Here is a 16648-nt window from a genome sequence, read left to right as displayed (position 1 = left end):
CTGGAAGTCAAAATTTATTGGTAACACAGTAGATTTGGACCAGTTGATTGAGTAATCTGAAATAGAACTGAATTTATTGATAAGTGAGATTGTATCTTGAAGAGAAGAATGTGGATTTTGTAAGAAAAGTAATACATCATCAGCATAAAGGCTTATTTTATGATGAACGGTTGCGGTATGGATGCCTTTAATATTTGCATGCTGTCGAATTGCGGTTGCAAGAGGTTCAATAAATATAGCAAACAGTGACGGAGAAAGTGGACACCCTTGCCTTGTGCCCCTCATAAGATTAAACCTTGGGGAGATTTGGCTATTCGTTCTAACCGAGGCTGTAGGGAAACTATATAGGACCTTGATCCATTCTATAAATGAGTCTCCAAATCCAAATTTCTGTAGAGTAGCTAAAAGAAAATTCCAATTCACTCTATCAAATGCTTTTTCAGCATCTAATGAAACAACAGCTGTTTTTAAATTATGAATAACAGAATAGTCTATCACATTGAGTAGACGGCGAACATTGTTGGACGATTGTCTCTCTTTGATGAAACCTGTTTGATCAGGATGTACTATTTATGGAGTGACTTTTTCTAATCTTTGAGCTAATACTTTGCAGATAATTTTAAGATCAGCATTAATCAGGGAGATTGGCCGGTAACTGGATGGAAGTGTTGGGTCTTTATCAGGTTTTAGCAAGAGACTGATTGTGGCAGAGTTCATATTTGGAGGAAGGAATGAGTTTTCTTTAATCTCTAAAGCCATTTTTGTAAATATCGGAGCTAGCAGTGACCAGAATGTTTTGTAGAACTCCACAGGGAACCCATCAGGTCCTGGTGCTTTATTGTTTGGCATCTGTTGAAGAGCATCGTAAAGTTCATCTACAGAAATAGCAAGATCTAAATTTGATACCTGCCTCGTATTTAATTTAGGTAAGTCTATACCATTGAGAAATGTCTCAATGTCTGAAAGAGATGGGTCAATCTGGGGTGTATACAAGTTTCTGTAAAAGTCTCTAAATATGGAGTTAATTTCCTCAGGAACGTGAGTAATGTTCCCAGCTGAATCCTTAATGGATGGTATGGAGTTTTTTTCTTTGTTTAATTTTAGTTGGTTAGCCAAATATTTGCTTGGTTTATTGTCATGTTCAAATTTATCTAAGCGTAACCTCTGAAGCAGGAATTGAGTTTTCTTATCAATTATTTCTCTTAAATCTAATTTGAGTTTTCTCAGTTCATTCAGAGTATGTTCATTTTGTGAGTTCGCATAAGCTATTTCTAATATTTTTATTTCATTTTCAAGTTCCTGCTCTAGTAAACGTTCCTTTTTTTTCTTGTATGATGAATAAGAAATAATTTTTCCTCGCATAACTACTTTTGCGGCCTCCCAGAGAATGCACGCCGTGATTTCTGGTTGATCATTAAAATCTAAAAAATCTGTCCATTCTTTCTCAAAGTAGTTGAGGAAGTCTGGGTCCTTTAGTAATGATGTATTAAGTCTCCATTGTTTTATAGGTGCAGTTATAGTTTTGTTAGTGAGGGAAAGTGAGACAGGTGCATGGTCGGTCACTGATGATGATAGGATGAATGTGAATGTTTGCGATATCAGATAAAATTGAGCTACTAGTTAAAAAGTAATCAATGCGAGAGAGTGAGTGGTGAACTGGGGAAAAATAAGTGTATTCCCTAAGAGTGTGGTGATAAGAACGCCAGGCATCGCAAAGACCATAATCGTTCATATATTGCTTAAGTATTACCACTGATTGAGACTCACGGTGACTCCCAGTCACTCTGGACCGATCTATATTTGGATTAAATACTAAGTTGAGGTCCCCTCCTAGAATCAAGCAGTGGTTTGAGTGAGGAGAAAGTGAAGAGAAGAAAGTGTGAAAAAAGGAGGGGTCATCAACATTTGGACCATAAATGTTGGCGATACATAAGTTTCTCCCGTCAACAGAAATATTAAGAATGATGTATCTTCCCTCTATGTCAGTAATGGAGTTATGGAATGTAAAGTTGACCTTTCTACTAATGAGAATGGCTACGCCTCTCTGTTTGGAGTTGTAACTAGCAAAGTATGTGTGTGGGTATTGCGATGAATGCAGTTTTGAGGTATCGGACTTGGAGAGGTGAGTCTCTTGTAGTAAAGCAATGTCTGCTTGCATACTCTTCAAATGATTAAGAATTTTTATATTTTTTTCCTTTGACCCGACTCCACGCACATTCCAAGTGACAAACTGAACAGTGGACATACTAAACTAGACTGTAACTAAGTGTGTGGATGTATGTGTGTACTTTATGTGTAAATAATGCATGTCTGTATCTAAATGTAAGCCTATCATGCATATATGTAGGTGTGTATAGTTGTGTATGTATTAGCTGTGAGTGTAAATGCTGATGACGACGAGGGGACACACACAACAGGTGGAGAAATAGAAAGAGAAAAACAAAACAAAAAACATTAAAAAAAAAGAAAAGAAGAGAGTGGTGGATTGAACAGGTAGTGAAATAAGTAACATAAAAAGGAAAACAAAAAAGTAAAACAGTAAACATGTTGGTTTACCAAAAGAGAGAGAGAGAGCGTATGGTGTTTACGTGTGCGCTATGATGACGCACAGGTGTATTGTGAGCAAGAGGGGGGGGGAAAGAGAGGGATTGAAGCATAATGAAATAACAAAAACAAAATACAACATTTACCGTGTTTCAGACGCTAATAATACAGCCACGGCGTGGCTTCCGGATCACGGTAAAGTTGGCCGTTGATGAAAAGTTTATCCACCGCGATGACTGCACGGCATCCCTCGGTGATAAACTTCTTGCGAAGCGGAAACAAATGGCGTCGCCGGTCGAGAATTTCCTTAGGAAACTGGTCGTTGATGCTGAAGTTGGATCCTTTCAGCTCTCGGCTAAGTTGTTCAACAGTCCGGGGTCTCTGTTGTGGTATTTTAGGCTTCATAATGCGCCACACATTTTCAATGGGAGACAGGTCTGGACTACAGGCAGGCCAGTCTAGTACCCGCACTCTTTTACTATGAAGCCACGTTGATGTAAAACGTGGCTTGGCATTGTCTTGCTGAAATAAGCAGGGGCGTCCATGGTAACGTTGCTTGGATGGCAACATATGTTGCTCCAAAACCTGTATGTACCTTTCAGCATTAATGGCGCCTTCACAGATGTGTAAGTTACCCATGTCTTGGGTACTAATACACCTCCATACCATCACAGATGCTGGCTTTTCAACTTTGCGCCTATAACTATCCGGATGGTTCTTTTTCCTCTTTGGTCCGAGGACACGACGTCCACAGTTTCCAAAAACAATTTGAAATGTGGACTCGTCAGACCACAGAACACTTTTTCACTTTGTATCAGTCCATCTTAGATGAGCTCAGGCCCAACGAAGCCGACTGTGTTTCTGGGTGTTGTTGATAAACGGTTTTCGCCTTGCATAGGAGAGTTTTAACTTGCACTTACAGATGTAGCGACCAACTGTAATTACTGACAGTGGGTTTCTGAAGTGTTCCTGAGCCCATGTGGTGATATCCTTTACACACTGATGTCACTTGTTGATGCAGTACAGCCTGAGGGATCGAAGGTCACGGGCTTAGCTGCTTACGTGCAGTGATTTCTCCAGATTCTCTGAACCCTTTGATGATATTACGGACCGTAGATGGTGAAATACCTAAATTCCTTGCAATAGCTAGTTGAGAAAAAAATTTCTTAAACTGTTCAACAATTTGCTCACGCAGTTGTTGACAAAGTGGTGACCCTCGCCCCATCCTTGTTTGTGAATGACTGAGCATTTCATGGAATCTACTTTTATACCCAATCATGGCACCCACCTGTTCCCAATTTGCCTGTTCACCTGTGGGATGTTCCAAATAAGTGTTTGATGAGCATTCCTCAACTTTATCAGTATTTATTGCCACCTTTCCCAACTTCTTTGTCACGGGTTGCTGGCATCAAATTCTAAAGTTAATGATTATTTGCACAAAAAAAAAATGTTTATCAGTTTGAACATCAAATATGTTGTCTTTGTAGCATATTCAACTAAATATGGGTTGAAAATTATTTGCAAATCATTGTATTCCGTTTATATTTACATCTAACACAATTTCCAACTCATATGGAAACGGGGTTTGTACTTACAATTCATTCTGGACCTCAGATTTTACTTTGTCGTTGTATTTTTTGTCCGTATGGATGTGAAATGGTCTTAAATTATTTTCAAGATGGTCTTAAAAAAAGTCTTAAATTTGACATGTTGAAACCTGCAGAGACCCTATGATTGCAGCCTTATAACTAGTACGTATGATATAGTCGTGCATACACAACATGATGCTTACCGCGGACAAACTTGACTATTTTAGCACTAAATGGCCTTTGTATTTATTACAAACCTAAATTTGATGAGTGGTCTTGTCACCAAAATGTTATATTTTCTGCCCAAGTGCCAAAATACCTGTATTCTTTTAACCCTTGAGTCACCTTGGACCAGAAAAAAAGGTCATTTTTTGCACCAAAAATACCGTTACTTATCTCCCCTTAGTGGTTCAAAGTGTATATATTTTGTGTGTGTCAGGGTTAAATTCGCTAAATCTTTGAAAGCCTGCAAGCACCCTGCAGGTGAAAAAAGAATGCTTTCTCATGGCTAATGCACAGACTGTCCAGCCCTCCTACTCATTCAGTGGATGCATGGCCAAGAAAGTTCATTAAGCATGTTTGAAGGGAATGTTTGAAGTTTGCCAGATAAATTGACCAACATTTCAGCCAGCTCATTGTCATGCAGAGAAGCTGCAACAAGACAGTGGTGTCTTGTGTCCCAAAGAAGGGCAAGGATGTCCTAACACAATAAAAAACATATAAAAATAATTAAAAAAAACATATTATGAATCTGACAGATTTGAAGAGTTGAAAGTTTAAAAAAAAAACATGATGTATGACATAACATTTTTATGAGTTTGACCATTTTTCAGCTAGGGTGGCATAGTGTGAATTAAAAAAATTTTTTTTCATAGTTCTAAAAATAATATAATGTATCTAAATCAGTCTTATGAATGATTGACCTATTACAGGCTGTAATTACCTCATTTAATTTATTTATTTTATTTTATTTTTTTTACAAAAAAAGCATAAAAGAATACAAATATCTAAAAACGTTATATCTATGAATAGGTCTGAAGATGTTGAAGAATTTAAAGCGTTGAAAGTAAAAACAAAAATTAAACAATATATGATTTACTTATAACACCTTTTTGAGTGCGACCATTTTTCGGCGCTTTGGAGGGATAGTGCGAGTTTTTGGAAAAAACGGTCATAGTTCGAAAAATAATAATGCATCAAAATCTGTTTTGTTATGAAATATTGACTTATTAAAAGCTGCAATTACCTCATCTTAAGTATTCCACTTTGCAACTCGTTTTTGGAAATTATGCATATTTTGTTTTTCTCATCATAAAACATGTTTTTTTTTGTTTTGTTTTTACAAAAAGAGCATAAAACATAACATTACAAACATGAAAATGTATATCTGTGGATAGGTCTGAAGCTGTTGAAGAATTCAAAGCTTTAAAAGTAAAAAAACAACAACTTACTTCTGACACTTTTTTGACCGCGGCCATTTTTCGATGCTTAACGTAGTTTTGAACGAAGTCGACTCAAGGGTTGAATCTGTGTTTATTAACCATATGCCCTGGGCCCAATGTTAGGCCGCTAAGAAGTATATGTTTCTCAGCTGCGTCCCATACTCAGTTGTAATATAATTTTCCACCACTCGAGGCAGTAGTGACAATATAAAAAACAAAAGAAGTCTGGAGGTAGGATAGACTTTGTTTATCTCACAATGGGTAAATCAGTGTTTTTCAACCATTTCTGAGCCAAGCCACATTTTTTTCATTGAGAAATCCCGAGGCACACCACCAGCAGAAAACATTAAAAAATGAAACTCAGCAGCCGATATTGACAGTAAAAAGATGTTCTCGCAATTGTTGGATATGAATTCAAACCATAACCAAGCATGCATCAATATAGATCGTGTCTCAAAGTATGTGTACTGTCACAATTGTCATGGCATGTACGGATGTACTTTGTGGACGCCGTCTGCTCCACCCGCTGTAAGTCTTTGCTGTTGTCCAGCATTCTGTTTTTGTTTACCATACTTTGCAGCCAGTTCAGTTTTAGCTTCGTTTTGCATAGTCATCCCTAAGCTTCAATGCCTTTTCTTAGCGGCACTCACCTTTTGTTTATTTTTGGTTTAAGCGTTAGATACCTTTTTACCAGCAAACCATTGTCGTCGTTCCCGACATCTACAAAGCAATTAGCTACCTGCTGCCACCTAGTGATATGCAAGAGTATTACACGGTTACTCTGCCCAGCTCTAGACGGTTTATAACTACTGGTTTGCCAAAAATATTTTTAACCCAATTAGGTGAAATTACATAATCTCCCACGGCACACCAAACAGTATCTCACGGTACACTAGTGTGCCGCGGCACAGTAGTTGTAAAACACTGGGGTAAATGATGTGGTTGCAGTGCAGATGAAAGTGCACAAAAATAGGGTAAAAAACAAGAAAACAATAGAGGAACATTAAATACAAAGGACATAAAATACATTCGAAGAACACAAAGCTGTTGCAACCAGCTGCCACCTCAGTGGAGCCATTTCCACATACAGTAAATAAATATTATATTGCACCTTATATAGACAAACACAACAAAACCACCATTTCAACTCCCACATAAGACGATTATGTACCTCCAAAAAAGGGGGGCTAGCGGGGGAATGTTTTATGACCACAAGTGAGCGGGGGTTTTATGATCCCCCCCAGGAAGTGGGCGTGGCTTCCACATATCTTTAAAAAAGGGGGACAAGCGGGGGATTGATTTATGACCCCAGGAAGTGGGCATGGCCTAAACCGGAAACAGGACGTATATGTCATATCTGGTCACCATTTTAATTTTGTAGTTTTTTTCAGCTGTCTGCCATCTTGGTTGTAGTCCATAAGTCATAATGATTTATGATTCCTACAGGCACAGGGGCATTTTTACCACTGTGTTACATGGCCTTTCCTTTTAACAACACTCAGTAAACATTTGGGAACTGAGGAGACCATTTTTTTAAGCTTTTCAGGTGGAATTCTTTCCCATTCTTGCTTGATGTACAGCTTAAGTTGTTCAACAGTCCGGGGTCTCTGTTGTGGTATTTTAGGCTTCATAATGCGCCACACATTTTCAATGGGAGACAGGTCTGGACTACAGGCAGGCCAGTCTAGTACTCGCACTCTTTTACTATTGTAGTAGAATTTCTGACCTTTTGACCTATATTTCTTGTCTTTTAAGAATGTCCGCTCATTTTCAATACTCTTGTATTTTGTGCCATTGAATGGACCAGTTGTGGGACAAAAGTGAATATTGAGTCGTGCCAACCTGTCTACAGAATTCGAGTTGTTATGGAACAGATAGGAAAAGCAAAACAAGACATTGACGCATTTGATAAGGAACGATGACGCACAACAGACATATAAATGAATGGCAGAAGACCGGAACTCGGGGGTGATTTTGGCTTGTGTGTGTCTTGTTGGCTCCGGAGTAACTTGTGGTTTGTCTGCACGACCAACTCAATTCAACCTGCACTTCTGATAATGGGTAAATACATTTGTTGTACTAAACTACTTTTGTTGCCTGCTTAAGCTTCGGACAATCCACTACACAAATTGGCGTCACGAACAGGATGGTTTAGAAGCTACAGGTCGACAGCCGCTCTCGCTCTCTCTGTCAGGCAGACAGTGTGCTGCACGCGCGCATCTAATACAAGGTAAGCGTTTTGCTTAAAGTGTAAACATTTTCTGCCTGGAGAGAGCCAGATCGATAAGACTAATTGCTGAATCTATTTTGATAAAAGATAGGTTTAGTCAGGTTCTCCAAAAACAACCTGGACTGGGGTAAATTATGGTTGGATTGAGTTGTTTTATATGTGATCATTTGTCTGTGTGTTTGTTGAAAACTTGTGATTTCTTGTTTTTAACATCAGGGGATTGTTGATAGAATTTTGGTGGTTTGGAGTGTAGAAGCATAGACTATGTGAGACGAAAAATTTCTCTTAACCTCTTCATCCTCTGTCGTTGCTAGCAGAGGATGCTTCTTTCTGCAAGTGCATCAGAATTAGCCAGAGTTGGATACAGCTAAATTTAAGGCAGGGTTTTGCTAACTGGTGGCACATTTGGCCCATACAAATTTATGAAGTCTATAAATGTGCGACATATCTCTCTATGTGGAAACTGCAGCGTTGGAAAAGCCTCATTTTGGGTGACCGTTTGGTGACTCCGGTAAAGGAGATCAACTGAGCTGTATTTGTCACGACGTTCTGTTTAATTGGCTGCAGTATAGATGGATATTGATCGGGCTACATATGGTAGAGCTTTGGTGGAGCTTTGGTGAAGCTTTGGTGAAACTGTATGGAACTGACCAAAACATGATGACTGTAGAGCATTGGGTGATTATCAGTGACTCTATGGTGCTTTTATGCTGTTGCCGTGTATTGGTCAGGGAGTAAAAACAGGAGCTGCTCCGCTGGAACGGGTTAATCGCCGTTGTATGAGTAATGATGGGACCTGTGTTTGTGATATGAGACGGCCGATTCCACAAAAGCACGCGTGCATTAGTTGTTTATATTGGTCCGGACCAGGGGGGCGTGGTTTGTGGGATAAAAATGTGTGTGTTTTTTAAATTTATATATATATATATCTGCGTATTTTATTAACTTTTGTGTAGCACCTGGTTTCTTATCTGGTTTAATTCCCCCCCTTCCTTTTCCTCCCCCCCTCTCGCAACCTCCCCCCTTCACGCTTTTTCTCACAGCCCCGCTATCTGTAAAAGTTTGGAAATTGTCTAAAATGTGTGTGCGTGTGAGAAAGTAGACAAAGTTTATGTACAGAAAACATATGAGTGTATGATCTATCCATTTAATTATCTTATTCCGCTCTCGGAGGTTGGATCGCGGGGGCAGCAGCCTAAGCAGGGAAGCCCAGAATACCCTCCTTAAACTTGACTATTTGTCCATCTAAGAGTGAATGATAAATGTTGTTCTTATTATTAAGGTTCTGATATGATACAGCTGTGCTTCTGGATGAGAAAAGTAGTTGTCTATTGTATTTACTTTTAACTGTGCTGGTAAATTCTCTGTGTGTGAGTGACTGTGTGACGCATATAGTCTCAGCTGGGAGACATTTTGAGATAAGAGTGTGTGCGTGTGACGAGGCTGTGTGAGTGACAGCTGCGTGAGGCATTGGTTCGAAGAGGAGTGACACTCCTAGCATTGAGCTAGGTTAGCATTGTGTTAGCAGAGCATTGAGCTAGGTTAGCATTGAGCTAGGTTAGCATTGAGCTAGGATAGCATTGAGCTAGGTTAGCATTGTGTTAGCAAAAGTTTGCTTACTGAGGCATAGTAAGGCTAAGTTAGCATCTAGCTTGGCATTACTAAGTGTGGTTGAACAGTTATTCTCGGTCTGTAGAGTGTGCTAGTAGTAGGTGCTTGCTAAGTCCAGTAAAATAATAGATATATGGAAAATTACACGTTTAAATATCAATCAATAAATACGGATTGAGGGACATTGAAACATTGTTTAATTCATCATTCATTTATATGTCTAGTATACTTTTTTTTTGGTACAGCCTTGTTGCTTATCTGATCCATCCAGTTTCTGTGTGGAAGTTGAGACAAACACACACGCACGAACATCATAGATTAGGACACATAGCAACTTTGAATTAATAGTTATACAACAAATAAATTAATAATATTGAATTTAAATTTGAGAAAGATAAATTGATTATACATTGACATTTTAATTTGTTTAGGAATAAACACACAATAAAATAAAAGTTAAATTTATATTCTAATACATCTAAGGGCATCTGTGAAACATAGAGTCTGAAGAAGTACAGATAAGAGCCACTCAGCGCCATTGTCAAAACAAAACGTAGAGAAGCGTTAAACAAATTCTAATCAGAAGGAAGACAGACCAAAATATGAGAACTTAAGTAAACAGACAGCAAGTAAACCAGAAATAATAATGTAAATAAATAACAAAGAAAGCAAATTTTTATGTGACATTGGTGCATGTAGAATTACAAATAGAGAATAAAACTAAATGGAAATAACTGTCTGCAAGATGAGCATGACGTCATGAATTGTGCTCGGGTTAGTAATAGATAGATAGACAGATAAAACGTTATTGATTCCTTCAGGAGAGTTCCCTTTGGAAGAAGAACTAAAAAGTAAACAGTAACTAATAAGGGTATAAATGGAAACAAAATAGATTCTATTAAAAGAGAAACTAGGCATTAACGACCATGATATAAAAAAGTATTGCACTGTTATTGTTTTGCATTCCCTGTCATCCTAGCCCCCCAAAGAGGAATTGTACAGTGTAATGATGTATGAGACAAAGGATTTTTTATAGGCTAAACCAGTAGTTCTCAAAGGAGGGTATGGTGTTTCCGCTCGGACAAAAAAGGGAGGTACTTGAAGGTATGCCAAGGGGTACCTGAGATTTTAAATATTTTAAAATAGCGACAATTCAAAATCCTTTATAAATATAATTATAGAAGAATAATTCTTCAACAAAATAAATATTTAGAATTAAGTTCACGAGCCCAGATGGATCTCTATTGCAATATCCAAAGAAGGTTGATGATTGATTATATGTATAGAAATCTTTATTATAATTTAATCACTATTTAATTTTTAAAACGTTTTAGTTATTGTTATTTTTTTGTTTGTTCAAATAAGTCAAGTAAGACCACAACAAATGAGCAATATGGTGCACTGTTATATAATTTAATAAATCAGAAAATAATGACATTATGCTGTATTTTATTTCTTTAATTTACTGGAAAAAAAAAAAGGTTGAAAACCACTGCCCTAAATCATATCTAAAGCTAAAATTATTTTATAAGACTGATTATTTTGGATTCGTAAATAGTATGCTGTTGATTGTGGTTAGCTGCAAGTTTGTTTAGTTGCTTGAGTGAAATGGGAAGAAATCAATAGGAATAATTACATGCAAAATGGAATAAAACTATGAGTGCGATAGATAATGAATGAATAGATGAAATAAGTTTATTTTGGTCATGTAATCAACCATCAACCAATTTGTGTGAGCAGTTTAACAGTAAATTAGACATATTAACAATCATACACATTTACACACAGAAAAGAAAAGAAAAAAGAATGACCGAAAAAAGAATAGGCGGAAGCCAAAGCTTATATTGGCCTATGATATACAATTACTGAACATTAAATTACCTGGAACATCAACGTTAAAAGATGAAAGTAATTGTTACTATATTTTATAATGTTAAAAAACTTTACTTTTCAAGGGTCTCTTAAACCATAACAAAAAACTACATGTGTTCAGCTCATCACTGAGGATGGTACATCATTTAACTCCTAAAACTGAAATACATTTGTGTTTTTATTTTATTTTACTTGACCTATTTCAAAAATCGATATCCCCCGTAAATGATAGTGTCTCCTCATAATGCAAACAAGCTAAGAATACAAACTGGAAGGCTGTTGTTCTTTACTTGGAAACATAATTGCCATTGTTTTAAAATTAAATTATCTGAACATTTAACACATTATGACTCATAAAAAATGGATTGATATGATCATAATAATAATGCTTTGTGTAATATTGAAATGAGCCTTTTAAGTTTAAGTATTGGGTCTATATTTATTCTATAAACATTTCCCCAAACTTCAAAACAATATTACATATGGAAAAATAAATGAATAAAATAACATGTGCAGACATTTCTTATTCAGCATGTGTTTTACTTTATACCGAATAGCAATGGATTTGGATATTTTTCTTTAATATGTTCAATATGTGGCTTCCAACATATTAATGATCAATTACTATTCTCAAGAATGTAGTTCATATACTCTGTCAATTTCCACTTGATTTAACTTTAATTTTTGTTTCACAATTTGACTATGCACCCTGGACAGGTCGCCACCTCATCAAAGGGCCAACACAGATAGATAGACAGACAACATTCACACACTAGGGCAAATTTAGTCTTATTAATTTCTACATATTGAGATCTATTACTTAAAATAACTACTTAACCACTGTTGTGAAACACCTTTCTAATTTATGGGAGTATTGGGATAGGACTGAGGAAGATGTCTGCTGTGGTGGTGGTTAGTTTGGAAATTAATTTAATAAAGGTAACTTTGAAGTGCAGTCTGACATTTTGGTTTGGAGTAATTTATATTTTTATTTAGACATTTCAGTACACCATACTTCTGGATGTTGAGCTAGAAGAGGATAATGGCATGACAGAATAAAGTTAGAATTAAAGTTGGGGTGCCAGTGATTGTCACACACACACTGGGTGTGGTGGAATTTGTCCTCTGCATTTGGCCCATCCCCCGTGATTGCCCCTGGGAGGTGGGGGAATCATGTTTGGTGATTTGGCTCCCAAATTTTTTGTAGTCTTTGGTGTGACTCGACCGGGGTTTTGAACTTGCGACCTGCCGATCTCAGGGCGGACACTCTAACCACTAGGCCACTGAGATGAAGTAGGCAAACCAAATCTCAACAGCTTTCAGTTAGCTATAGATTTTGAGAGTATAATGCGAATAACTATAACTTTACAACTGTTTGCTGTGAATAGTGTTGAATAATAATTACAAATAACAGCCTACATTAATAATTAGAATAAGAGCCGATATGTAAAGTTAAAAAAAAAAAATAAAAAAAAAAAAAAAAAAAAGAGGAGAAGTGTGATTAGGGCTGGCGCTTAGAGCATGGCCTTGTATGTTTGTTGTGAATAGGTTAGATAACCAGTCGGAGACAGACAAGGCAAGGACAAGACTCAAAGTGCTTCACAGACAACAAAGGGAAATGAAAGAAAATAAAAGCAAAATTAAAATGCAGACAATAAAAATAAACACAGTGCGGACGTTAAAAGTTAAAAGATTAAAACATTTAGCTTAAAGATAAGGAGAAACGTGAATAAAAACATTCCTTTGTTTTGGAGAGTATCACGCACAGCGGGAGGTCAGAGTGCAAGCATGACAGCTTGCTCGCGCCTACTGATAGACAAATGATAGTTTAAATTAACTTATACATAATCTTTAAGTGAATTAAAAGGGTACTTAAATACACATGAAGTAGTACGAATAATCTTTGAATTAAGGTTATTGATTAGCAATTAATGGGATAGTTAAGACTGTAATTTTTTTTAAAAAACGTGATATGCAAAATTGAACTAACCGAGAGGATATGAAAACGATGGGTGTACATGTTTTGAGTTCCAAATTCTGGAGGAAAAAACCTCAACAAAACGTAAAACCATTCAGACGGACTTGGGTGGTAGCTACGGTTGTGCTAGGTCAAGCGAGGGTGGAAAGGATATGCAGCCGGGGGACTGCCAACTTCTCTGAACAAGACAGGCTCCAAAGTTGTAGCCAGAACATGCTCACAAAAAATACAGGTGTGACAGCAGGACGAACAGCAGGATACAAACAGACCCCTGCTGGACATAAGTGTCAACGGACAATGTTCAACACAATCTTTGAAGCATTCCTTTGTGGTCAACCTGCACACACCTTGTAATGACCTACTTACCAACTGTGCCCTGACAATTCAATACTGCACAGAAGGAACTTCCTGATGTTGCCTGACAGCACGACATCAGCTGACAACTACTGGGGACGCCTCCCAGGAATGAGTGGAAGACGGGGACTGCTCCAACTGTCCTAGCACTGGCTGACTGAGGTGCGTCCGTGTGTCCTGCCACCCAAACCGCCAAAGTGTATGATCACCAATTAGACGACTCATAATAGGAGCCTTTTGACTCTTATATATGGTAGGACTCAAGGTATGGCCGCTCATGTGAACTATCCTTACAACAATTAGAATGGTATAAGATGGACAACTAATGACCCACATTGTTCCTTTGCTCTCTGTATTTGCGTATTGAACCGATACGCAAATACCACATTTTCAATTATTTCGGTTGTCTGTTAAAAACATAGCTATTGGTTGCAATTTGGACATTTCTGCTGTAGGCTACAAAGAGCTAGCAGCTACACAACAGCTGAGCTAAAATAAAATTTAAGCATATCAAAAAATTATAGTTGCTTATTACATACACAAAGTCGCAGAGAGACAGAAGTCTGTAGAAAGTATTCAGTAACAAACGTGTCCGCATTATTAAACTTTCTACCACAGGAAACATACTGAACAAATACAGCAGTTACCGTCAGACTCTAATCCGGATTACCTTGTCTATCAGAGACATGGTTAAAACCCACAACACCTTTCGTTCTAATTAATGTCCCGGGGGACAAGATTACAGAAAAGACAGATCGAGTGACAAAGGGGGGAGGAATTATGATTTATGAAAGGGAAAACATTAAAAGTAGATCAATTTGAGAATGTTGAAATTAAAATCACATTTTCCTCAGAAATGTATTTCAAGGTAATTGTAGTATACCGACCGACCACAGCTAAAGACATTTTTCTTGATTCATTTTCATACATCCTCAAACAGCATAGTATGAAAGAAGTAACGTCATGGGGGACGTTAATCTGGACTGGTTAAATAAAACACGTAGAAAGAAACTTAAGGATATTATAAACGGCTTCTACATGATACAAATGATAAGCAGCCCTACTAGAATTACAATTGGATGACAAAAATTAAAGAGAACATCTGTAAATACACGAATACAAAATCAGAAAGAAGAGTGCTAAAATAAAAATACCATTGGATTAATAAAACAATTTGGATTCTAATAAAGACATCGGGACTCAGCTCTCAAAAGAGCAATTATAACAGGTCTAAATACAGATCGTATGATTTTAAAAGTTTGGAAGAACAAGGTTACAATGTTTATGCGGAAGTCTAAGGCTGACTTTCATTTAGAATTAATCAAAGCTGCAAAAGGGAACAATAGAGAGTTATGGAAAACCAGATACAAACTTACGGGAAGAGAGCAAACAAGAAACAACACTATAACATTAAATATCAATGGCGCTACTATCGCAGACAGTCTGGACATAAGTGGTAATTTTAATGAACATTTCATCAGTCTGTACAAACCCTGAATAAAAATCCCTCAAAATCAGTGCAAATAATTGTCATTTATTCAGGATGGACTCATTTTAGAAGTAACAAATGAAACAAAGTTAAACAAAATCTTCACTGCATTATCAGACTCACGATCTAGAGATATATATATGGGTTGGACACTATCTTCCTAAAAACATATAAGGATTGTATTATTGCTCGTATAACAACGATTGATAAATAAATCAATAACGGAAAACCCTTTCCCTACCACGTGGAGAAACTGCTACTATGATTAAATCCATAAAGCAGGAAATAAAGAAGACCAGAACATGTACAGACCAATTAGCCTTCTCCACGTTATAACAAAAGGAATAGAAAATTTGAAAAAAAAAAAAAAAAAAAAAAAGTGGCTTTGGAGCAATCAAGGCTGCTCAGACGGTCACTAAGAGGGGCATTATGTTGACACATCAATTTAATGAGTATTATATTTATCCATGAGAGCATTTTTGTTGTAAATTTTGAGGTATGGCTGTTAAAATCTTGGTTGTTGTTATGAATGATGACAGATGTGAACAAGAGCATGTATTGTCTTTGTGTGATGATGTAAATAAGGTGTGGTTGTATTGTATGTTAAGTATGTGTCCATGAAGGGGCATTTTAGGATTTCTCTTAATCTGATTACATGCTACAGTATGATTATTTTTGATTAATTATTGATTATTATGAATGTATATATTTATTATGATTAATTAGTGTCATAATTTTATTGCTTGATTTGTGGATCCCTTTAATTTAGGTAGCCAGGGACTACAGATGGAAAGTAGCTATTTAGATATAATCTAGTACAGAACATATCTGTTTCTGAACTTAATGTTTCTGTGCATTGTCCCATCATAGATAGACTAAATTAAATACAACTATTTAGTGAATTATTGAGGCCACAATAATTCACTAGGTGTTGTAAAATATCAAAGTACTATTGCAAAAGCGAACAGTGACCTCAAACATGACCTGTCCTCCGCCTCTGTTCTTGCTGCACTTGACTATCAGCTGTCTTTTCTTTTTCTTGGATGTTTCTGAAACTACTAATACTACTACTACTATTACTATTACTACGACTAACACTGTCCCTGTGAGAGGGACAGAGGGGGGAGGTGAGTTTGGATTGGGTCAAGTTTGAGCGTGTTGAGGTTTTATTTAATCGATATGATCAAGGATAAAGGAACGTAATGATTTAGATTGACAATTGCAGTGGTTGGCGAAAGCAACCCCAACCTCAAAGGAGGGTGCCAATTCAGTAATTAAATGTTTTGTGAATGATCTAATATCCCAACATGGTTTCCCCAAAAAGATTAGGTCAAACAACGGCACCTATTTTAAGAAAACAGGTTATCATCTTCAGTCACAAGATCAGCACTTCTCAGGACCAGCAGCTTCCTAGGAAGGTGGAAAGACCAGGAGACCAAAATGGTAAGTTTGCAAAATGTAGAATTTGTGTGCCAGTTCCTCTGTGCAGATTTGAGGATGAAAGCAGCCACTCCAGATTCCCTTACACTCGCTAAGAGG

At 37.0% G+C, this 16648-nt stretch overlaps 1 protein-coding gene across 1 annotated transcript in view; it reads left to right on the top strand.

The window, feature by feature from the left end:
* The window catches only part of tmcc1b (transmembrane and coiled-coil domain family 1b), a 72531-nt gene extending 56124 nt beyond the window's left edge, over nt 1-16407 (top strand). Inside the window, exon 8 of the mRNA XM_062052794.1 lies at nt 13665-16407. Within this exon, the coding sequence (XP_061908778.1) occupies nt 13665-13688 (24 nt within the window). The 3' untranslated portion in view covers nt 13689-16407. The remainder of the gene's footprint in view (nt 1-13664) is intronic.
* The last annotated feature ends 241 nt before the right edge of the window (nt 16408-16648 follow it).

Source organism: Entelurus aequoreus, linkage group LG01 (genome assembly GCF_033978785.1).
Source record: "Entelurus aequoreus isolate RoL-2023_Sb linkage group LG01, RoL_Eaeq_v1.1, whole genome shotgun sequence".
NCBI classification, from domain to species: Eukaryota; Metazoa; Chordata; class Actinopteri; order Syngnathiformes; family Syngnathidae; genus Entelurus; species Entelurus aequoreus.
The sequence above is the reverse complement of the archived record's forward strand: the minus strand, read 5'-3'. Positions and strand labels throughout refer to the sequence as shown.